The sequence below is a fragment of the Vanessa atalanta genome, chromosome 15 (genome assembly GCF_905147765.1).
Source record: "Vanessa atalanta chromosome 15, ilVanAtal1.2, whole genome shotgun sequence".
Classification (NCBI taxonomy): Eukaryota; Metazoa; Arthropoda; class Insecta; order Lepidoptera; family Nymphalidae; genus Vanessa; species Vanessa atalanta.
The window spans coordinates 1,152,563-1,176,812 of record NC_061885.1 but is presented as its reverse complement, the minus strand read 5'-3'; the positions used below and the strand labels follow the sequence as shown (position 1 = coordinate 1,176,812).

At 33.7% G+C, this 24,250-nt stretch overlaps 4 protein-coding genes across 6 annotated transcripts; 2 read left to right on the top strand and 2 right to left on the bottom strand.

Moving 5' to 3' along the window:
- The first annotated feature begins 121 nt into the window (after window positions 1-121).
- Window positions 122-6,046, top strand: LOC125069420 (serine palmitoyltransferase 1). Its single transcript, XM_047678911.1, has 6 exons — window positions 122-272; window positions 349-803; window positions 2,169-2,436; window positions 2,848-3,007; window positions 4,538-4,661; window positions 4,915-6,046. The coding sequence occupies exons 1-6, from the start codon at window positions 246-248 to the stop codon at window positions 5,213-5,215; spliced, it is 1,335 nt and encodes a 444-aa protein (XP_047534867.1). The 5' UTR covers window positions 122-245; the 3' UTR covers window positions 5,216-6,046.
- A 754-nt stretch (window positions 6,047-6,800) lies between these two features.
- On the bottom strand, window positions 6,801-8,668 carry LOC125069560 (tektin-B1-like). Its single transcript, XM_047679080.1, has 5 exons — window positions 8,505-8,668; window positions 8,178-8,400; window positions 7,950-8,087; window positions 7,523-7,608; window positions 6,801-6,987 (listed from the first exon to the last, which is right to left on the bottom strand). Exons 1-5 carry the CDS (start codon window positions 8,666-8,668, stop codon window positions 6,801-6,803), a joined length of 798 nt encoding a protein of 265 aa, XP_047535036.1.
- Window positions 8,669-9,082: 414 nt separating this feature from the next.
- LOC125069514 (tektin-2-like) lies at window positions 9,083-11,477 on the bottom strand. The gene is made up of 2 exons (XM_047679034.1): window positions 11,269-11,477; window positions 9,083-9,311 (listed from the first exon to the last, which is right to left on the bottom strand). Exons 1-2 carry the CDS (start codon window positions 11,475-11,477, stop codon window positions 9,083-9,085), a joined length of 438 nt encoding a protein of 145 aa, XP_047534990.1.
- Window positions 11,478-11,974: 497 nt separating this feature from the next.
- On the top strand, window positions 11,975-23,562 carry LOC125069615 (ATP-dependent RNA helicase dbp2-like). Of its 3 annotated transcripts, XM_047679175.1 has the most exons (11): window positions 11,975-12,177; window positions 12,250-12,931; window positions 13,168-13,230; window positions 14,182-14,329; window positions 15,434-15,552; window positions 15,972-16,208; window positions 16,587-16,743; window positions 20,331-20,470; window positions 20,807-20,906; window positions 21,054-21,143; window positions 21,641-23,562. In XM_047679175.1, coding segments are annotated over exons 1-11 (2,049 nt in total). In that variant the 5' UTR covers window positions 11,975-12,175; the 3' UTR covers window positions 21,952-23,562. The 3 variants fall into 3 exon arrangements, with proteins under 3 accessions (XP_047535131.1, XP_047535133.1, XP_047535132.1); XM_047679177.1 differs by lacking the exon at window positions 13,168-13,230 and having other exon boundaries at window positions 11,975-12,092; XM_047679176.1 differs by lacking the exon at window positions 13,168-13,230 and having other exon boundaries at window positions 11,982-12,177.
- The last annotated feature ends 688 nt before the right edge of the window (window positions 23,563-24,250 follow it).

The window sequence follows — 24,250 nt, the reverse complement described above, 5'->3', positions numbered from 1 at the left end:
CATTAAACTAAGAATTGAATTGAATTTAATTAAACTTTGTATGACTATAAGAGGAAAAAGTGACGAACTAGCAACATTTGTCTGTCTGACAGTTGACTGATCTTATTTGACATAAGTCATCTTCAGTTCAACTTCATAATTATAATTTTTTTTATTAACTTTTAGAAACCATTTAAGTGATATCTCACTATAATCATTCTCAATTGTGTATTGCATTGTGAAGTGGTTAAACGTTTTTTACCACAATGATTTTAATGGACATATATGACACTGTAAGTGTATTAATATTTAAAGTATAAATTAAAGGTGGATTTAAATTCGGTAACTTAAACTAATATTATCTTTCAGGTCAGCTGGTGGACATTAGTCATAGCTGTTCAAGTCGTTATCGGATCTGTATATTTTTTATGGCAGAAAAAACCTAAAGAACCAGAGGACAAACTAACGAAGCAGAAATTACTGGAATGGAAACCGTTACCTTTAGTTGAGCATAAATTTGAAGATGAAGAGCCGATATTAATAGACAATATAGGCGACAATGTGCTCAATGTAGGCGCAACTAGTTTCTTATGTCTGGACAAGGAGCCTTCAATTGTGGAAAATTCTATTAAATCTTTGCACAAGTATGGTGTAGGATCCTGTGGTCCTAGAGGATTCTATGGTACAATAGATGTTCATTTAGAACTAGAAGAGAGACTGGCGAAGTTCATGCAAGTTGAAGAGACTTGTGTTTACTCATATGGTTTCTCAACCGTTGCCAGTGCCATACCTGCATATGCTAAAAAGGGAGATATCATATTTGCGTGAGTTGCCTTTGAAATTAATTAATGATGCATATCTGTTTTGTGATAAAATTATGTAGTGTGAGTAGATTAAATTTTCCCATAGAATAAACCATTTGTACATTTAACATTTTTTACATTGTTATATTTTAAAAGTGTTTCAATATCACTGTTTTTAGTATTGTTACTTTACTATTTATACTACATACTACAAATATTACTGAATAATACTTCTAATTCACCTCATATAGGCTCTACTCTAACATAGCCTACTGGCATAGTGTTAAATATCATATGTATATACTCTATACATAGACTGAGATTTAGATCTTTCAATTTTATAACTTTTTACAAATATGTTAAATTTCTAACAATAAGTAAGATTTCAATTCTCATAAACCCTGCTTATTTTTTAAACAATAAGTTACAATAAGATCACATTATTTCCTTGCTTTGGTTACTTGAATTGGTTTTCCTTGCAAAACAGGAAACCTATGTATGGGATAAGTTATTTATTTATAGGTATATATTATATAGGATTTTCCAAAGTAAATAACATCTTTATCCTCTAAACAAAGTCCAAGGACAACTAACCTTATGATAAAATAACCCACTACCTGCCTGCTTGTAATGCAGTTTTAATGTGATTAATTGACAAAGAAATATCCCATTTGAGAATAAGAAAATATGAGGCAGATCTATAAAAAATATTACATTCTTGATATACTGACATATTATAATTTTCTCGGCTCAATATATTATGGACACATGTTGTAACACCAATGTTGTTTCACAAGATACACAATTTTCTTGTGGTACTTATTTAATCATGAGATTTAAACATTCACCAACACTGCTAAACACTCGCATAATATGCCTGCATATTTTTGTGACATATATGACTCATCTACTGCCACTTCTGTTGGCTAAACTTGCAAGATCTTAAATTTGTGGAGCACTCCCTTGGTTGGTGTCCATGTTTCAGTAACATTGGTCATGCAATTTAAGAACTTCACAAAGATGCTGTCCATCCATAAATAAAATTCGAACAGGTCTTTTTAGAAATTGATCCCAGTCACCTGGTTTCTACGTGTCTTGATTTCTTTTTCAAATGGATAAGTGAACAGTTCAATCACCTTTGTCTTACTATACTGAACAATTATTGTAGCAATCTTATAGAAACATCTCTTTTTGCTTTGCGATTTGCTTTAGCTTGTGATAATCGTCTAGTCGTCTGGATAAGACATTACGTAATACGGCCAGAAAAAACGGCGAACGTGAGAAATCTCTTTTTTTTGTCACTTAGAAATATAAGGCCCAAAGTTCTTCAAATTCAATTATTTGGTTCAAAATTCACAGTTTAAGCAAAATGCACTTTCTTAACAGTGATGAAAAAGTATGGTTCGCGATCCAGAAAGGTATAGACGCTGCACGGAGTACCGTCAGATATTTCAAACATAATGACATGAATGACCTTGAAAGATTACTTGAAGAGGCAGCTGCGAAGAAGGAATTAAATCCTAAGAGGAGAGCATTTTTAATAGCCGAAGCCATTTATTTCAATTCAGGCAAGATGTGCCCACTGCGAAAACTTGTTGAACTGGCCCGGAGATTCAAATTAAGAATCATATTGGACGAAAGTTTAACCATCGGGGTAAGTAATGCACTTTTAAGTTTTTATACAATATATAAACAATGAATTATTCTGTTTAACGATTGATTATTATTATTATATACATTGTTTAGTATTCGATAAAATATACAGGCAAAGCCTAAACCATTGGCTCTTATAGGGTGAAATCTTACTCACAAATTCCCTATGAAACGTAAGTGAGCACAAAATATGTAAAAGTTTGTATGGAACTTAAAATTTAATTTCGAATACATAAATTAAATATTTCAAAATATTATTACTAAAGTTTCTATATCAACTGAATTCTGAAATCGAATATTTAATAGGAGAAGGTATAACTTATACATAGAAGTATAACAAATAATGTTCCATACAAAATTCGGATACTTTCCACAAGCAAACAACTAACACATCATAGCTGTTTTATTACAGGTAATTGGTAAACATGGACGAGGTTTGACGGAACACCTTAACGTACCCCGAGATGAAATCGATCTCATCGTCGGCTCTCTGGAACATTCCTTCGCGACTATTGGCGGTTTCTGTGCTGGGACGCATTTCATTGTAGAACATCAACGACTTTCAGGTTTAGGTATGTATCTATAATGTCATCAATATTAATTTATGAAACCTACTTATGTGGTTTTGTATACGGACATTTACTTTTTGGCGCGAAGATTAGATGCTTCGGACGTATAATTTCTTAGTCATAGAGAATTTGTCGTTTTAGTTGGTTATCATTATTAATTATTTTTCAATTAAACTAATAAATGTTATTTTTATTTTAAAGTCAGATTATTATTAGTCTATTCTTAAAAAAAAAAAACTTTACAGGTCATAAAGAATATATACCTATATTGTACTTTAGGGATGTGTGCAAAAAAAAAAAAAAAATTTGCGAGAATTGATACATTAAAAGGTTTTTTTTACTATAAATTTATATAGGCAAAGGTGACAGTCATGTCCTGTTGCGTACAAATCAAAGAATTAAAAATTATTTTAATATTACAAAGTCGTACGTCGAAACTTTGTTATTACTGTTTACGTCGCAACATATAACGATATCGAAATTTCCTCAAAGCGTCAGTGGGTTTTAAATAAATGACTTCGATATTATTATATCATTATTCACATGCTTTTGTTGTCATAACATGGGAAAAATGTAAGGAAAATATTTTTGTTTTTTATAAATTTATTATTTTGTTTAAATATTATAACTATGCCGCTTCACTTGATAACTTGTCTAGTATTTGCAAAATTGAATGATGTTTGTGTTGATAGTTTTTTTAATGAATATGTAGTCGGGCGGGCCAATAGGTTACCTGATGCTAAGTCGTTACCACTTCCCATAAACATTGACACTCTAAGAAATATTAAAAACACCTTACATCCAATCCGCCGCTAACTTTGGGAACTTAGATGCTAAATATGTATGTCCCGTGTACAGGGTACATTCTAACATAATAAGCCATCGAATCATGTATAATCATAGGCTGTTAGTCTTTGAGATTAGCGCCGTTAAGCCATCCAAGTAAACATTAACTTTTGAATATGAATATAGGTATATATACATTTTAAATTTATACATTGAATATTAGTTACTGTAAGGCTAAGGAACAGACCCTATTCATACATCGCTTTCTAGCGTACTGTCATCTAAGCAAAGACAATAAGATAATCCCATAGACAATTAGTACTTTTTAACTAGTGTTAACACTTGTGGGGTTTCTGGGTTTTATGAAAATACAACACAGTCCAACAATTGGTACACTTCAATTATTAATATTTTGACAGCGTAACGTTGTGCCAGGAATTATTAAAAACAACCGAATAAGCTCCTTTGGCGCGTACTATTTTTTTATGTCAATATAATCGGAAGTCAGTTTACGAACTAGTAAAGTTAAATTATTGTTCACAGCGTAATTTATAACTATGGTGATTAACGAAATGATTAATATTAATGAATTATAGAAATAAGGTATTGGTAAATAAATCACTAAGATAAATATAATTGAGAATATTTATTACATGCCACAATAGCTGGGCGCCTATGTGCTACTTGTTAACACTAATTAAACGTATTGCTGCCAGTATTTATATTTGTTAATCTTCGTCGCCACAGGATACTGCTTCAGCGCGTCTTTGCCACCGATGTTGACTCAAGCGGCAATTTCTGCACTTGATATCATTGAAGAAAAACCAGCTATTATCGGTGAGCTGGATGAAAACTCGAAGAAATTGAACAAGTGCGTATATTGAAGAGTATATATGAACGATAGTTACATTTTTTATACGTATATTAAAATATATAGTGACAAAAAATAATATCGGATGATTAACAACTTGCATTGTGTGATTATATAAAGTAAATAGTATTATTATTATATCGTATACCGATATATGTTGACCGTTTGAATCTAGAACCGTTCAATCTGCAGCCACTAGGTCCCCAAGGCGTGTAAGTGTGTGTGTTTACTTATTATTTCTTTATGTTCACAGAGCCCTCCTGAACTTGAAACATTACACATTCAGCGGCGATGAACTATCACCAGTCAAACACGTATACCTCAAAAACTCAGAACTTCCAGACCGTCTCAAGAACTCATACTTGAGAAACATCACCAACTATTGCCTCGAGAAAGGTGTCGCGATGGCGGTCGCGGCTTACTTGAGGGACACGGAAGTGAATTGTCCAGAACCTTCTATAAGGCTAGCGTCCAGTAGAAAGTTGAACGATACTAACATCGCTCAGATTTGCACGTTATTGGATGAGGCCTATGAAAAAGTCGGACCTAAGTAAGATGTAGAAGTCGTTTTAAAATGATTATTAAAATTTTACAAAAAACGAAATCGGTTGATTTTTATGTTATATATTAATACTAAATGGCCGATATCTTATGTTAAATAGTTTTACATTATTGTCAGTTTTTTATTTATTTTACAGCATTTTAATAGTTAATGTACAGCCTATTTAATTTTACTAGACATTCCTATTTGTAAGTAATTTTACTATGTATTGCTTTAAAGCCGATAATTATTAATTTTATATTTTTATATTTGTAAGAATAAAGTTGTATTTTTTTATATGCACACCCGTTGATAGCACCGAACACGCAGTAGGTTTTTGGTAAGAAAAATTTGAAAACTCATAAATTTTTCCATAAAATGATTAAATAATCTATAGTCTATTCCAATCGATAAAGTAATAGCTCAACTATATAATTCAATATTTCATTTAATATAAACTAAACGTTTACTTCCAAAGTTCCGATAATAACTTCGCCGACAACAATCAAAACCCGTCTTTATTTTCGCGTGTCATATTTCGTCAATTCATATTTCATTGAAGCTCATCCAATGATATCGCATCAATACTTGTCAATGTTTTTTTTAAGGGCCTTAAATCCTCTTGTGATTGGAACAGGCTATATAAAATACACCAATGACAATTAAATTTAAAAAAAAAACTTTGGTTTTTGTAATGATAGTTCCATTAAAAGGTTCAATAGTGTTATAGTTTATAAGCAAAGAATACCAATATTTATTAATTTTGATTTATTGCATATTAATTAATATTTTCACCATACCGTAATAATGATGTTAATCATTTAAATAAACAAGTTTTTCGTTATGATTTTTTTATTTATTACAATAAGCTAAGTGAACACATTTTATACTTAAAGTTAATGAACACATTCATTTGTAATCTACATAGGTAATTGAAATTATAATTTCTATAATATAATAATTTTTTTAGGCAAATTTTACTGCATAGTGCGTTTTTTCCTTAATTTGTATTAATAGATTTTATTTATTATTCGTTTTTCTTTTATATTTCTTCTAGTTATATTGGAACTTTTAAATATAATTCGAGTTTAATTTTTACTAACTGCATAAATTTTATTTTAAATCGAGGTTTTTAAGAGAATTTGAACACCTTAATTGTGAGAATAATTTTGTGTATTTAAATACAACTCCACACACTTCAACGTAATAGAACCAATAGTTAAGAAAATCCTTGTATATAACATTGATATTGTTTCACTCACTTGTAGAGTTTTATATAATTAAGAAGAAACTACAACAATATTGTCACAGGAGGCTGTATGGTGCAATACCATAGTAAAAAAAAAAACAAATAAACTATATCGGTAAGTTACTAAGTCTAATTAAACTAATATATCTATGCTAATATCATAAATGCGAAAGTAACTCTGTCCGTCTATAGGTGTTAACAGACAAACTGAATTTGATGAAATTCGGTATGAAGGAAGCTTGAGCCCCAAGGACGAAAATAGTTTACTTATTTATGCCTTACAGCTGACGAAGAATCCCAAAAATGCGAGCGACAACTAGACGAAGATAAGTGTGAAATATATATATTTTTAATCTGTAACAAGTTCCGCCGGCATATGACAATATCCAACATTCCTCTTAAAATCAGAATCATCATCTCTATGTAAAGGTTTCCTGATTTCGATCAGACGCCGATCTGTTTCTAGGGCTTGATTCTTGTACTCGAGATCCTTTGTCACGCGCTGATGGTGATTGTATAGACCGTGGTAGGTTGAGCTATTTTAAAAAAGTCTATAAATTAGTATATTATTCCAAACATAACACAAATAGGCAAACTTACTAAAATATTATATTACAATAGGTTTACTGCAAAATCTCTTTTTGGATAAACTTCCGAAAATCTCTGATTAATTTGGCAATTTGTACACCCATGTACTTCGACTCGCTGATCACGAATGTTGTACTGCAGATACCCGTTAAATAAAATTTTTAAAACAACAATACGTAACTAAGTACTTACTAGACCCTTCTAACGTTTTTCTTAAAATATAATGTTATAGAATATATAAATAAACATATTTTTAAAGGCAACCCCACTTTTAAAGTCTTTAAGTCAAATCAACAGTTTTTGTGAATTTTACTACCGTGATAATCAAAACGATTATATTCACTGTTTCACAAATTCAAAATTAATCAAAAATACTTCGGAACTGTACACAATCTATACTACACACACATTTTTTTACAAAAATCCTAATTAGAATTTCTATGCTAATTGTTATGAACTCACTCGATATGAAAATATACTTACAGTGCTTCTTCTAGTTTATTTTCTAACATATTGGAGCTCATATGAACTCTTTCGTATTCTTCTATTAGACCACGCATTGGTTTATCCTGACAGCAGTAATGTACAGTAAAAAAATAAAATATAATAATAATGTAATCATATTTTCTATTTACATATCTGTTTTTTCAGTTAAAATTATCGCTTTCCCACCAAATTTTAGTTTTTCTAGATAAATCTACTTTCAAGAACACCGCGCGCAACTCCGGACACAAGTTTAGCATTACGAAGTACCAACACAAAAATTGATATTAGGCTGATAATTCTTAAAGTTATCTGTGGCACAGACAATGACGCAATTGCGTATATTAAATGAATGACTTAACAAAAATGTGATACTCTTTTATCATGTATGATTTTTTTAATTTATTTTAATTAGATAATTAATTACCTGAACTCTTTCCAAGACTGGTCGTCGCATCCGCGTTTCTAGTCGAGTTTCTACAAGTTTAGTTGGATTTATTTTGTCAGCTACTGCTGCACGAAGTGTTTCTATTTCTCGATCAACTTTTTGCAAATTTCCTTCTAGCTGAATACAAACACGTAACCAAAAACATTAAATAATATACTATATTTATTGAATAAATAATATATATATATATTGCATTGGATTGAATACCTTATACTTCTGCCACTCCATTTCATTTCTTGCTCTCTGGATGTCGTAAATACGCCTTCTCATTATCATTTCAACTTGCTGGCTCTGAGCATACATTTGATTCCGGGCTTGTTCCCTACTTTTAAACATTATCTCGCGTAAATCTTTCGATTCCTTCATTAGCTGTTCAGCTATTTTAACAGTATTTTCTATGCAATGTACGTAGCTTTCTTCTGACATTGAACTAAAATATAAGAATTAAAATAATCGTATCAATATGTGCACACACTTCCGCATATATTGAACCATCAGTCATGTTCCTGTGGATAAGAACCAAAATTTACTTACTCTGGGGGTATTCTCGTCGGGTCTAACTTATAAGATATGTCAGAACTATTTCGATTCAAATCCTTTACATGGTATTCTAATATTAATGCATCATCTTTGTTCTGTATCTCCCTTTCGAGTCTGCATAAGACATTCGTCAACTCCTTGATCTTCTCCCAACCCATGTGGCACACGTCGGTCAGAACACGTTTACTATTTTCAATTGTATGTTCCTCCTGAAAAAAAATACACCACAGTCAATGATTTTGTGAATTTCTTATTCAATTATCATATCTTGATTCTTGACAAACATTAATTTTAGCCTTAATGTTATCGCAGCCTTAGTCAACCTTTACTGCAGTAATTATCAGTTAGAAATTACCTATTCAATTATGACACTATTATATCAATCAACAAGAATACAGATTCCAAATTTGCGTGCGACTTATGCTACGTTAGTTTTATACTGAGACAAAAAAATTGAGCTGAGATGTTAGAGAATTAGTATCGTAATGTTACGCTGCTGGTAGTGCATAATATAGATACCGAAAACATTGATGTAATAAGTAGTACAACTTCATAAATATTTTAATAAAAAATTATGTATGTACTTTTCTTAATTCTTCTCCTAGCTGATCACGTGTCAGTTCTGGTGGGACCCTCTGATCTCTATTCGACAAACATTGGGATACTACCATAAATGGTAACTGCAAAGATTCAAGGTGTAACTCAGTAGCGTTCTTCTCTTCTCTTAGAGCTCTTATTTCATCTCTCACTTGTTCCCTGGTAAATCTTTGTTTTTCCCGCCAAGAATCAACTTCAAATATTCTAAAAAGACATATGACATGTTTAATTTAAACTATATTATAAAATAATGGATATGGAAGTATAAATAAATAGCATTCATGAATGTATTGTGTCCGGTCTTGTCCTGAAAATAAAAAATATTAGCACGTCTCAAGGTAAGACCTATACGCATGGCGTGAAAATGGAATAACGCTAACAAAACTCGTTTTTATTTATTTTACTCCATGTTCGTTTATTGATTTTCTTTAATTTCAATGATTTCAATAACCATCGCCTTCGATATTTTACATATGGTGTTACCATTGTTTTTGTCCAACAATTCTTAGAAGCAGCCTAAAAAGTGGTTGCTCCCGTACCTCAGAGTACAAAGATTCAGGTGGTTTTGTATTTAAGAGCGCTTATTAACATATACGTTATACACGCATATGCACAACTATTATAGTCAATACAATCAATATAAAGCATCGTGACGCTATTACATTATTTATTCCGTATTTTATATTCGTTTTATTTTCAATATAGTATACAAAATAAAATGACAAATGAAATCATACTAAATTACTGAAATAATTATAATATATTGGATATTCCTTTTTTTTTTTTCTTTTTTTTTTCTCGCTGGAAAAACGCTTTACGCGCTTCCCCCACGTGATGGTAAGTGGGGGGTGTGTGGGACTCCCCGGAGCCCTGGACGCGGAGTGCGCCCAGGTACGCCGGGTTTACCCACTAAAAAACCAGCGGTACCCTCTCCGTCTTTCGGCGAGCGCCACGGGATCGCTTACGAATGCTACCGTGACGCCCTGACGGTCGGCCTCCAACATCTAGAAGGGGTTCTCAGGGTACTGAGACCCTCCTAGTCCCTGCGACGACTATTGAGGCGGGGGGAGAAGGTGCGCGTAGCGCTTCTTCCTCCTCCCTGGTCGTCTTCGGCGGAGCGGGTCTGCAGCGGCATCCTCTTCCCGCTCCCGCTCCGCGGCTTCCTTCTGCGACATCACGTTTTCGCAGAAGGAGCGCATCTCCGACCAGCACGTCTCGCTACTGAGCATTTCGTTGACGATGCTCGGCAGCGAGAGGTCTCCGCCCATAGTCGCCGCCAGGGTGTGCCTCTGGGGCCCCTACGCAGTACACTCGCTCAGGGTGTGGTGCGACATGTCGACTGGCGCACCACACTCGTGGCAGGAGGGTGACACCTCCCGCCGCGCTATTCCGTGCAGGTACTTACCAAAGCACCCGTGCCCGGTAAGTACCTGTGTCATCCTGAAGGTGAGTGTGCCCTTCTTTCTCTCGACCCAGCGACTCAAGTGGGGACGGATCGCCTCCACTGTCGCCAGGCCCGCCGTGGGTGACCCCAGATCCTCCTGCCATCGGACGATCAGGGCTTTCTGGGCTAGAGCCCTGATCCGCCCGATCTCCGCCGACCCTGGACGGTCGTCGCGGTTCCTCGTTTCGACCCGGAACCGGTACACCTCCGCGAGCACCTCCGCCTGGAGCTCCCAGGGAGGATCGCCCGCGAGAAGTGTCGCCGCAGTCATATTGGATATTCCTACATTAATATATAAAAAAAAAACTTTGATAAAATAATAAAATTCATTGTCACTCATGGTACGTTACCATAACGACAATACGATAATTACAATTTCTTGAGAAATTTTAGTATAAACTTTTGCCCTTAAAAATTATGAGTTCAATAATGAATACCATAAATTAAAGATATTAAGCCTTTTTTCTGGTTGTGTTGAAATGTTTATTCTAATAATCTAAACAGATTATTAGAATAAACTGAGGAAATGCAAATGTATTTGTTTTATGCCTGTAGTCCTTCAATAGTCTTTAAAATATCTCCAGTACAAATAACTATATGTCATTAATAATATTGTCTTATAATTGTAGTTTTCTTTTATGAGTAAATAATTTCTTATTGTGTCGTGTTTCGATTTAAAGTCGTTGTACTCTCAATTTAATGATTCCTATTTCCTACCTGTCTCTCATTAACTCATTGTTAATGTAATTATCCCATCGAGTTGTTACCGATGTCTCGTTACGAAGTTGGTTTGCTCTTTGTCTTAATTCGTAGGACTCAAAACGACGCAATCTTGCTTCGTTTTGTAGTCTTTGAATGTTTCTAGTCCAGTCTAGTACAGTCAGTCGAGGATGAGGTTTTTCAAAAACTGGGATTGATGAATACATATTAAGTATGAAATTTTCGTATGTCTGATATTATTTTCTAATGAAACTATACAAAAGGTTTAATCAATATTTTTCAGCCTCAATATTCAAGCATATCGATTAAACAGAAATGAAATCCAAAATATAATTATAAATATATACATATACAACAGACTTACAATAGGGTGCATTTCTATTTATAAATACGTAATTATTAAGAAAAGAAAAGGACTATATAATTAAATTTGAACATTAATTAAGTTTTCTCTGACATCATTTGAAATCTTTAAAATAAACTTGGGATATGTAATAATTATAACTATATCATCTCCGGATTAAAATATAATTTGTGATCAGTAAGTATGATATTTATTTTATTTTTATCGAACTGATTAAATGAATTATCAATTAAGTCGTAGACTCCACCGCCAACTTTTGTTGTAATTTTTTTTATAAAAAATTAGTTGCTTCATGCTTGACACGTAGTATTGAACGTAATGCCAACATTAAAATTATAAGTTAAAACAAAACATGGCGGCTTTCCAACGCTTTGTGATTGTATATTAAAGAAAAAGAAAGCCTTGCCGAAAAACATATATTTACAGCTTCAAATCCTGTATAAGTGGAAGATATTAGGTAAAGATTAGAAAATAAGTGAAAGAGCAACAAAATAGTTGTGCGTTAGCAAAGTATTAATTTATATTTATCAAACAGTAAACATGTAAGTCCTCAACAGATTATGCTTACTTTATTTTTAAGCTGACGTTTTTAACATTTGCTATTCTGGGAATAGGTACGACGATAGACGTGGTGGTCGTGGTGGACGCGGAGGATCTCGAGGTCGCGGTATGAGTCGAGGAGGCGTAAGTTCCCGGGGCGGGAGGTCTAGTGATAGATCCCAGGAGAGGGTGACTCGTTTCAGTGGAGGCAGCCGAGGGCGTGATCTCGGAAGGGGTGGTGGTAGAGGAGGGAGCCGTGGTGGACGCGATAGTCGTGATGATTTCCGTGGGAAATTCAAAAATGATCAACCGGGAGGTGGTCTTCGTAAAATTCGCTGGGACAATGTTCAACTCACTCCCTTCCAAAAGAACTTTTATGTGCCTCATGCGAATGTTCAAAGACGCTCATTGGCTGATGTCGAGGCGTATCGCAGTCAGCATCAGATAACAGTTAAAGGGCGCGACGTCCCTGCGCCTAGCATATTTTTCGAAGAAGGAGGTTTTCCTGACTATGCTATGAAAGAAATTCTCAAACAAGGATTTCCTAACCCAACACCGATTCAAGCTCAAGGTTGGCCAATTGCTTTATCTGGTCGAGACATGGTCGGAATTGCTCAAACAGGTTCTGGAAAGACACTAGCTTACATTTTGCCGGCAATTGTGCACATAATCAATCAACCAAGACTGCTAAGAGATGAAGGTCCAATAGTTCTTGTATTGGCCCCGACAAGAGAATTGGCACAGCAGATTCAACAGGTAAACATTAATTGGATATAATATTTTAAAAAACAAATTTTATCAAACAACTAATATAGTTTTATAACTAACAAAGTTTGCATGAGTTAATTCATAAAGCTATTTCAGCTGTGCTCATTAAATGATAAATTTCAGAAACCTTTAATGTAATAAATCCATCAGTCGATTAAATTAAATTTTTATATTCAAACACTAGTAGGAGTAAATAATTTATTTGTTTCCATTGCGCTACCAAGGCTCTGCTTTCAATGAACGGGATAACTGCAGATGTAGAAGGAAATCCAAACAACATGGAAATAGTAAATTGTTTCTATATTAATGTTACACCGTAGAACTTAGTGTATTACCATCAGGCTATGTTCGAAAACCTATTGTTAAATTGATTATTTGCCATAGGGAATGTAGACATAGACAAATCTTCATGATGCAAGTGTTGACATTCTTGGTTTAAGGTTTCTGAACGTAACCTTTACTTTTATGAGCACTTATTTCTGTTTCATTTAAAGTATGTGTATTTAGTCTTTTATCAATGTCGAAGTTATAAAAATATTACTGTAGAAGTAAGCTTATCAATTTATTTAATCATTAGTTTAATTCATCTTTTTATTGCTGAATATATATTCATGTAATTACATATATAAAATAAACTTGCAGTTGCACTATGTAATTTGATTTAATGTGCTTTCATTAATATTATTTTTAATGATTAAATCGCAATGAGTAGATGGTAGATCAAAAATGATTATAGACATTTATCAAGTACTTTCAGTATGTAAAAAAATACTTTAACTTATATTTATACCACTTAGTTAACACAAACTTAGTTGGTGAACATGACATATACACCACATGCCAAAGTAAAATATAGTACCACAAGTAAAACATTATACATACTACACTTATCTTCAATATTGCTTTCATATCACACTAAATAATTTTTATTTTATGTAATAACTAGTTTTTATCAGTGGCTCGCTTCTTTGCTTTATTCCAACATTAAAAGCTTTTATCATTACCGGGTTAATAAACCAATCCTATGCAAAATAACATTGATTCATCCAATAAAGATACTTGTGTGTCTGTGATGGCATTAGGGATGTACTATTTTCTTACTCAACCATAGAAAAAAAACTAATAAATGAACACTATATAATTTATATGTCACTAGTAATGTTTAACATTGTAGATCTACTTTCTACTTAAAAAAAAAAATTTATCTCAAGTTATTATTCTCCATTTAACTTTACCAGGTAGCTCAAGAGTTTGGTCAGAGTGTACAAGTTCGTAACACATGCATCTTTGGAGGGGCACCAAAAGGACCACAGGGCAGGACTTTGGAGAGAGGCGTAGAGATAGTCATCGCTACACCTGGAAGACTGATTGATTTCTTGGAGAAAGGTATAACTTAATGTTCAATTATGGTAGTTTGATACACTAGAAAAATAAGTAAAGTTAAAGCCTGTTAGGCCTTTTAAGGAGGCTTGGAGAATATTTCACTACACTACTCTAATGCGGATTTGGAATTAGTATGGTCGGATTATTATTAAACTGCAAGTCTGCAGTGATGAAATTTTGCTATCGTCAATTTTGAATCATTATATATATAAATCTTCTGTATGTGTATGTAATTGAACTCCTAAACACGACTGATTATTGAACCCGTTGACGCTGCGATCGGGAAGTATAAACAATTCTTTGTTTCGCCGAAACGAATTTGTAGCGTGCAGCTTTAGATCCAAAGTAACCATAGAATTATTTCAATCTAAATAAAAAATGATTTTAAAATGAATTATACATTGATATATAGTTACTTTATGTCACTAAAATAACAATGGTATAATGATAAACAATAGGACAATCATACAATACTGGTTTAATCATAACAATATAAATTGCATAACTATGCTTTGTTACCAGTTTTAATGGACTAATGAATTATTGCATTGAAAATTATTTGAAACTACAATGTTTGAAATTTATTAACTATATTATAATAGGTTTTTATAGAAGTTTTTATTATAAAATATTGCACATGACTATCATTATTACAATTGCTTTTTTTTTATAATTTATCTTACGAATTCCAAATGGATTGATGGATGGACAAAGAATGACCCTTTGACCATAAACACTACTAAACTAATTCAGCTTCTTACAAAAGCAATGTAATTCTTTGCTCAATAGGAGCATTTACCTGCATTGTAACAGTTCAAATTTAAACATTATATAAGCGAGTGAGAAGAATGAGATTACTGTGCCACAAAAACAACTGAATTGTGTGCAGGGGAATGTCAGATTTGTTATACGCAAATGCTCATCAGTCAGTAAGGCAGTCCTATTATGTAATGCTCAAACTCAAATTTTAGGTAGTTATGTTAGAGGCAAGTGCTACCCATGAGGGAACCCCTTGTTTCTGTAATAACCAAAATTCAAATATATTTGTTGAAGACAATATTATTAGTTTTGTAATTTTTTTTTATTAATCATTTATTTTTACTACAGATACAACAAATCTTCGTCGCTGTACATATTTAGTATTGGACGAAGCAGACAGAATGTTGGACATGGGCTTTGAGCCACAGATCAGGAAGATTATTGAACAGATCAGACCTGATCGACAGGTATGTTACAATTTGTTTTATAGCTGCTTCATTAAAATATAAATAGATCCAAGAGTCACTACAAACACATGGGCAAAACCACCAAGTACTTGTGCTTATTTTTTTGAAAACTTTTTCCATATAAAATTCTAGCAGAGATGCTTCCACCAACCTTAATGGGAGCAGTATATATTAGAATGATGTCTCAAACTGAACCTCAATTGCACAGACTATGAATGAATGAGCAAGAAATCAAAAGACAGTAACTATGTTTGTGCACACTAAGTCTAACAACTTTATCTTTGGCAATACCGTTATCAGCATTATGGTTATGGTTTCTAGGTGGAAATTAGATTTCTAGAAATTGAAATTTTTTTAAATGAAAAATTTCATTAAATGAAGTAGTGGTACCATTGTCATGATTAATCTTAACTCTCCAGGTGTTGATGTGGTCTGCAACTTGGCCGAAGGAGGTTCAGAATTTGGCTGAAGAGTTCCTTCATGACTACATTCAGATTAACATTGGTTCGTTATCGTTGTCGGCGAATCACAATATCCTGCAGATTGTAGATGTCTGCGAGGAATGGGAGAAGAATGAAAAACTGTTGACTTTACTAACGGAGATATCTTCAGAAGAAGAAACAAAGACGATCATCTTTGCAGAGACTAAGAGAAAGGTAAGAGATTGTGGAATTACTACAATTGGGTTTTTAAATGAGAATTGTTAAACAATGCTGTGTCTAATTCTTTGATAAATCAGTCTATTACTAAACGCATGTTAAACAATGTTTATGTATTTCCGTATATGTTCATGTATTCTTCCGCCAAACAGCAATGTTTGGTAATTTTGCGTTCCCGTTTGAAGGGTGAGTGAGCCAATGTGACTACAGGCACGAGACATAGCACCTTAGCTCCCAATGTGTGGGGGGCGCGTTGGCGATGCAAGGCGCGGTTAATATGTCTCGGCACACGTCTACGGACGGTCGGGCGCACTCATCGTCCGAGCGGCCCGTTAACAATAGTAAGGCTTAAACACAACCCGAGCTCCGGCGCAGGTGGACGAGATCACGAAGACCATCAACCGCTCGGGCTGGCGCGCGCTGGCCATCCACGGCGACAAGAACCAGCAGGACCGCGACTACGTGCTGCAGCAGTTCCGCCACGCGCGCTCCTCCATCCTCGTCGCCACCGACGTCGCCGCGCGCGGACTGGGTAACGCCGCCCCGCCTCCCCCCTCACCCCGACTCGATTGATCTCTGTCTCAAACTATTAAGTATTACGGAACAGATGTAGAGGAGCCTCAGGGAGGTTACCGGTAGAGAGGAATCGATATCATTAAATGACATGTATCACTGTAAATGCCCAAAACCTATCCGATGTTTGTGCCACCGCAGATGTATAAAACGTTCAAAGACAAGGTGGTGATTATTCCCGCCGAGTTGGAATTGAAAATATTGAAATATGCGCAAATTGTTACGTATATCTTGAATTGATCGTAAATATGGGCTTGAATAACCGTTAGGTGTCGATAGTTGCAACGCTAGGTAGAAGGCACTCAATATTATAAATAATACTTTTTATTAGCTATTTGAATTCTGTAAGCTGAAACCGTTGTGAAAGCCAAAAACGCAAAAAAAAATAATTAAAAATGAAAATTTGCGAATATTTCAAATATAAATCGAAGGCATCAAACTGAAGATTAAAAATGAAACAGAAGCGAGGCTTTTTAACTGCAATCGCACAAAAGCTAAACATCCTCGCTCTGGTGCCGGGGTGTTCGAAAGGTCTAGGAGATGTCAGGAGCGTAGCTAAGGCCTTTGATACCATTGCTAAGTGATTTGTGAAATATATACTTGGGCTACACATCAGAGCCCTATTAGGGATTGTGTGCAGACCAATCGTTAAGATGCCAATGAAGAAAATATTTTTCTGTGGATTGAGTATTAGGGCATGTATTTAAAAAAAAAAAATAAGGCTATCTTTTATATGTAATATATACTCGAACTAAAAGCATAGAGGCCAAGGTGGTAAATAGTTAATCAATTTCCTGGTTGCATGTGTGTGGATGGAGCATTATTTCTGTTGTTGTTTAATTATTTTGGCGCGTAGGTGTATCAGAGTATTGAATTATTGAGCGTTTGAAATGTTATATTACTTTGACTGCATATTCAAAAGTTAAGAAAAGAGTTTTTTTTTATTCGATTTTATAAAATATTGAGTCAGCCAATTAAACGGTAATGTCACCTTTGTCTATATAAAAAACTACCAGATTCCCTATAACTAGAATGTGTCTTCTCTTGACAAAGTTTCTAACTTTTTACATCACACTGCTCCAATATTGATTTGTCAGATGTGCCTGAATTTTATCCGATACATACAGGTTTCCTCGCAATGTTTTTTCTGCACCGATGGGCAGAGGATTAATTATAAACAAATTAAGCTCAATGATCCAACCGCTATGGGTATAACAAAAGTGAGCTGGATCAATCCCTTCAAGCGCATAAACAGCAGATTTATTTGGCTAAAAAAGTGTCTAGGTAGGTCCAAAAAAAACTGAAACACAACTGGGACCTGCTTAAAGTAATGATAGAGAAAATTGTGTTACTTTTAAATAAAACTACGATTATTTCTGTATTGAGCAAATATGTAGTATTTAAATATGCCAAAAGCTATACAAGAATTAAGTTCCACAGAAAAAGTTAAATATTTTTCATTCGTTGACATAAGAAGTAAAACAAGAACGTTTTAAGTTCCAGTATTCACGATGTTATTTTTTTTTATTATTTATATTTAATTTATGCAATTAGTATATGAAAAAAATTACATGAAGTAATTAGTGAATACTGGCACGTGTATACACGAAAATGACACAGCAATGGTCCCATAATGCCATTTAGAGATGTTCTCGGGCCATGGCTATAAGTACCCTATGCCAGTTAAAGATATGAGATATAATATTAAAGTTTTTACACGTATGTGCGCAGATTTAATACATATATATATATATCATAGGGTACAACAATGTCCAGGCCTAATTAATATAAAAATTTCCATGACTGACTCGGCATTATTCTCGACTGTTTTCATTTCAGAGGCGCATGCGTGCAGAGATAAGGGCTAACTTTTCGGTGTGTTGCTGACTCCGATAGTTGATACACAATATGTATAGATTGCGACAAATCACGTAATATCGATACTAAAGAGTTGACAACTCGACGACAGCCAGTTGACTGTCAGCGCACACTGTTTAGACGAGCATGCTGCCTCTATAAATGGAATTTGGGGGGGATTGTTTGATGATCTCGCTGATATTGATGTCAAATGTTTCGGCTTTGGGGGTTGGGGTCGTCTATAAAATACGTTGACAATTAGTGTAACACTAGTCATCTACAACTAAATTTAGTTTAGACTGAGGATTTGGGACTTATTAAATTTAATAAAAAGTTCTTGAATCTGACTACTAGTAAGTGTATTTTTGTTGTTAAATTCAATACATAAAAATCTTTCGATAAAATAACAGCTTTTAGTAAGTCTAAGTACATATTGTAGTACTAGCTGTGCACGCGACTTCATGCGCGTCAAAAAAGTTATTGTTGTAGCCTAAGTTACTCCTTATTACATCAGCTACCTGCCAGTAAAAGTCCCGTCAAAATCGGTCTAGCCGAAACAAACAGACAGACAGACAAAAAATTTAAAAATATGTTATTTTGGTATATGTACCGTGTATACACATGCATTAAGTAAAAAGCTATTATTTTAATATTACAAACAGACACTCCATTTTTATTATATGTATAGATAAAAAAAATTGAATTGGTCATCTGCTGTAATGGGCATATTTATCATAGGTTCAATCCATGTGTCCTCAATGATAGGGCTCCACTCCTAACAGAAGTTTTACATTTAACTTTAGGAAATAGAAATATAAAAAATGATTAGTATCATAAAAAAATGAACAGAATAATTATTTGTCTTGACTTTTCCTCTATTCCAAATTATTCGAGCATAACAGCTGAAAAGAAAGACCATAAATAAAATTAAGATTAATTTTATCAAACAACAGTTACCACAAGTTAGTTACCACATCATAGGAAATTTACCCTATTAGGAATGAAACGTATTTTATAGACTACCCAGTAAATAACTAAACATGTAACTAAAAAGAAAAACCTAAGCGAGGTGAAACTAGGAGCAATATTTGCTTGGTTAACTGTCATGAGAGATTTGCGAACAAAACTAAAGTGCTACGCAACCTGACAAAATGTTAGACGTAACGGATATAACGTTGAGGGATACGATATTGAAGTCAGCACACTGCTCTCGGCCTACAACACTCCGGACATATGGGCATAATACAGTTGATTTCCAGCCGTCGACGGTCCTGCGTGACGTCTAAGGTAATTATAACACTCGGTTTGGGGGAATATACCTACGTTTGTTAATATTATATAACGCCGTCATCGTGCAGTTTGGTTCGTTAAGTTTTAATTTTACGGTCTTGCATATAAACGTTGTCTGTCTCCTTCTTTCAAATGTCAAATCTATAGTGAGAGAAAGAGAGAGGAACAAGTGTTTTACTAATATAACACTTCACAACTGTTATAAGCAAGGCCGGTTAAAGTGAATAACTTATTAAATAACACCCAAATCAACGTTTTTTTTTAAAATGTGGAACGTTATAAAAGGCCTCTTCCCTCAAACTGGCAATAGTTTGCTTACTAGCGTGGGTATTGTGATGAATGTTTTACATGCAATTGAAACCGTATCGTATATAAAACAAAGTGCATATTCGCGTGTAGACGTGGAGGACGTGAAGTTCGTAATAAACTACGACTACCCGAACAATTCGGAGGACTACGTGCATCGCATCGGTCGGACGGGACGCTCGCACAACACCGGCACGGCGTATACGCTGTTCACGCCGAACAACTCCGCAAAGGTGATGAAAATAATTATACGGCTATTTTGATAGAGGAATGAGTAGAAATAAACCCTACAAACCCTAAATTTACATATACCATGAGATTGGCAATACAACACTATTATATCTACTCTCATTTTACTTTCCCGATATAATAACAATCCAAACAAACTTACACGAATCCATAACTACCACGGATTAGAGTCAAGATCTTGACTAATAATTGTATGTCAATTCATTGTTCAAAGTGGTTTGTATTTGGCTTTATTCTTCCTGTGATTAGTAATCTGAAAAAGACATCACAACATACACGACATTAACACACCTCATGACATCAATTTCTATTTCCTACAGGCAAAGGACTTGCTGTCAGTACTGCAAGAAGCTAACCAAGTGGTCAACCCCAAGCTGCTGGAGCTGGCGCAATGTGGAATGGGATTCAAGGGAAAATATGGTAAGACGACTTAACTGTAGAAGTACACTTTTTGTATTTTTATCATCACCAGTCTTTTAATCCTGTTATCATCGTAATTACTGTGGAGATATCCGGATATCCGGTGAGAATCCGGTATAACATGATATACAAGTGTGTGTCGCGCAGGGCGCGGGCGGTTCCGCGAGCGCGACGACAGCAGCGCGCGCGGGGAGCGCGGGCGGGGGCGCGGGCGCGGCCGCTACTCGGGCGACCGAGGTGAGCCCCGAGTCGGCCGCTCGTTACTCCTTACGAACGGCTCTGACGATTGCCGAACATATTGACAACTTTGTACCATTTAATATATTTTTAAGTAAAAGTCGTATTACTCGATAAATAGTATGTATCGTTCAGTATTAACTTAGTATAATGAAGTTTAAAAATAAAGCCAATATTCCATGCGATTAATAATAACTTTGCTGTAGTATGTACAAACAGTTATTGATTAATATATCTTAATTTACTTCTTAAAGTTCAGATAAGCACTTCGTCGACATTCAAATCGACACCTTTTTTTCGAGAATCCATAATGAATAGTATAGATTTTGACCAACGGTATCGCTTCATTTCGATTTAAAATGATTTTATTGCCAAAATTTTATTTTTTGACTTGTGGTATATAATTTATTTGACAAGCAATTAAAAACATGTGACATTAAACCATTAAGTATAAGAGTTTTACTAAGTATTACTAATAAAATGTTATGGTCAAACAGGGTCAAGATGGGACAGCAACTCTAACGGACAGAGTGGCTTCCAGAGTTCCGGCGGTTCGGGTTTTAGCCGAGACTACAACAGCCGACCAAGTTTCGGTAGCAGGGAGGGTGGTAGCTTCAATAGAGACAGAGAGGGCGGTGGTAGTTTCAGAGGCCGAGGTGGAAGAGGTGGGAGAGGAAGTAGGGGTGGACAATATGGTTCAGGATATGGACAAAATCAATCATCAGGGTTTAATCAATCTAACCAAGGGTTCAATTCAGCTCCGAACAGCTATTATAATATGTACTCACAACCACCGCCCTCTACCTAAAATATATTTAAATATAAAAATAATATTATTCGCTTTATTTAGTAGAATCAAGACCTATGGGGGAATGTTTCGGTTACTATATTTTCCTGTCTCATTTTTGAGTACTCGACATGCAATAGTTTGAAATGTCAGTTTTTATTCAAATTGTTTATATTTTATTTATGTAGTTAAAATGATAAGATAGTTTTGTCCAGTAAGAATTCTAATGACGAATTAAACGTAGTTATAAATATAAACAAAAACTGTTAGATAATTGTGTGATTATGTATGAAACTGTTCAAAACCCGAATGTTGCTACAGTGGCATGTGAATAATGCTGGATTATTAAGTTCATTTCGATATATTTTTATCATATTTTCATGGGCTCATTAAAGTAACTTTATATTATGATGTCGTTGACTGAAATAGTTATTAGAATTAAATAAATTCATTAATATTTAGTCCAAAGAGATACATAAATATGTAACCCTGAATAGAGAACATTGTGAATTGTTATTACTTAGAAAATATATACCAAGATTAAAACGAGATTGTTTTCTTACAAAGTGACATTTTAATCAAAAATCTAAAATATAAAATTAATTCTTAAACAATTTTTTAAATGTCAAATTCTAAACAGCAATAATTGTCAGTTCTTTTCAAAAAAATAATTGTGTGATTATTAATAATCAAACACTTTTTTTTTTTTTTTATGAAATTAATTTCATAAAATATTTAAGAATACTAGATGCAAATCCAAGTGAACAATGACTTATGCCTTTCCACGACTTTCGACTAATTCTTATATATAATACTATCGTTTAAATAACTGAAACAATATACATATTTCAAGTATGGTTCTCCTATGTTAAAACTTAAAAGGAATCGGCTGTGCCTGGTACAAGAGTGAGACGATATATTGAAGTAATTATTTGAATGTGTTTTGATTTCATTCACTCTAATTAGGGATAATATAATGAATGATTGGAAGGAAAAGTTAGTAACATGATCACAGTAGTTTTTTTTTTGTTGTATGTATCCAAAATCTGAAATGAAAAAATATATAAGATAAAAAGTTGGTTAATTTTCTTTATAATAATAACATGCAATAATATCAAATTTTTCAATAATTTACACTCATTGATGCATTTATACTTGTCACTGAACTTTAATAAACCATTTATGGCCTTACTATTGGACGTTGTATTATAGTGGATAAATTTCCTGTCTGTTATCATTAATGTGATGTTTGAAAGAAGACAAAGCAATGTTTAACTATACAACTGCTGTGCAACGTTTGTTATTAAGGGGGTTCGAAGTAAAGTTATTTTACGTTATGTACAACTTTAGGCAGGGATATTTCATAGCGATTTATAGACATAACTTAGCTCCATTGGTGTAAAATGTACTTTCAACTCTATTTCAATGTTCGCATTATGGTTATACAATACATTAAAATGTGCTAGACAAGAAGACTATCTATAAATTATACTGTACACAAAATGTTCTAAGAACAGAAATATTTAAAAGATGTATTTTATTCATAAAGTGAACAGGGAAAAAATTGTTGAGTGTAACATTCCCTTTGAACTGCAATATTACATGTGCAACTCACCAAATAAATAATGTCTTAAATATTTTGCTTTATTTAATAATCCCTTTTATTTTGCTCACGATAATTTTTAAAAAGTTACCCGTTAATTAGATTCCCGCAGATACAACTAAGCACAACTTAATCCTTGTTTAACATGATCCTTATAATATAAGTCTAAGCTAATTTATTTTACTTTAATATGAATAGAGATAAGTAGAGTGGAAAGAAGTGTTGAGGGGAGTTTGGAATTGATTAGTTACTTTAAAAATGTGCAAAATCATTTCTCAAGTTGTATTTGATATATTCAATTACGTCAAGCTGCCGGAAATATTGTAAATTCCCTCAATGCAGTTATTAGGCAGTTAATAATGTTATAATGGTATTTTACTTAAATTTTAGTAATAGAAAAATATATTAATAACAAAAAAATTTTTTCGGCACCTGTATACACTAGTCTAAGTAATATTCGACAAATATGCTTTTTCCAGCATTATACCTTGTTAAGATATAGAATGCGGTGAGAATAGCATAAAATATTACCAGATCTAAAAACTATTTCATATGAATAAAACCTTACATACATTGATACAGATTGTTCAGAATACAATAGCATGTAATATGACACATTTTATTTGCTGATTTATCATTATTTTAGATATCTATCTAGGTGCACCATTAAATAGACCACCTGATTATAAGTGTCATCACTGCCTGTAGGTATTAATA

Excerpts from the sequence above, each read along its gene's own strand:
- LOC125069560 (XM_047679080.1), bottom strand. The coding sequence starts at position 8,668 with ATGGGTTGGGAGAAGATCAAGGAGTTGACGAATGTCTTATGCAGACTC. Across the intron at positions 7,609-7,949 it reads CAGTCTTGGAAAGAGTTCAG|GATAAACCAATGCGTGGTCT; the intron begins GTAATTAATTAT and ends TACTGCTGTCAG. Across the intron at positions 6,988-7,522 it reads AATAAACTAGAAGAAGCACT|CTCAACCTACCACGGTCTAT; the intron begins GTAAGTATATTT and ends TTTTTAAAATAG.
- LOC125069615 (XM_047679175.1), top strand. Across the intron at positions 12,932-13,167 it reads TGGCACAGCAGATTCAACAG|GCTCTGCTTTCAATGAACGG; the intron begins GTAAACATTAAT and ends TGCGCTACCAAG. Across the intron at positions 20,907-21,053 it reads GGGATTCAAGGGAAAATATG|GGCGCGGGCGGTTCCGCGAG; the intron begins GTAAGACGACTT and ends TGTGTCGCGCAG.
- LOC125069420 (XM_047678911.1), top strand. The coding sequence starts at position 246 with ATGATTTTAATGGACATATATGACACT. Across the intron at positions 2,437-2,847 it reads ACGAAAGTTTAACCATCGGG|GTAATTGGTAAACATGGACG; the intron begins GTAAGTAATGCA and ends GTTTTATTACAG. Across the intron at positions 3,008-4,537 it reads TCAACGACTTTCAGGTTTAG|GATACTGCTTCAGCGCGTCT; the intron begins GTATGTATCTAT and ends TCGTCGCCACAG.
- LOC125069514 (XM_047679034.1), bottom strand. The coding sequence starts at position 11,477 with ATGTATTCATCAATCCCAGTTTTTGAAAAACCTCATCCTCGACTGACT. Across the intron at positions 9,312-11,268 it reads AATGAGTTAATGAGAGACAG|AATATTTGAAGTTGATTCTT; the intron begins GTAGGAAATAGG and ends ATGTCTTTTTAG.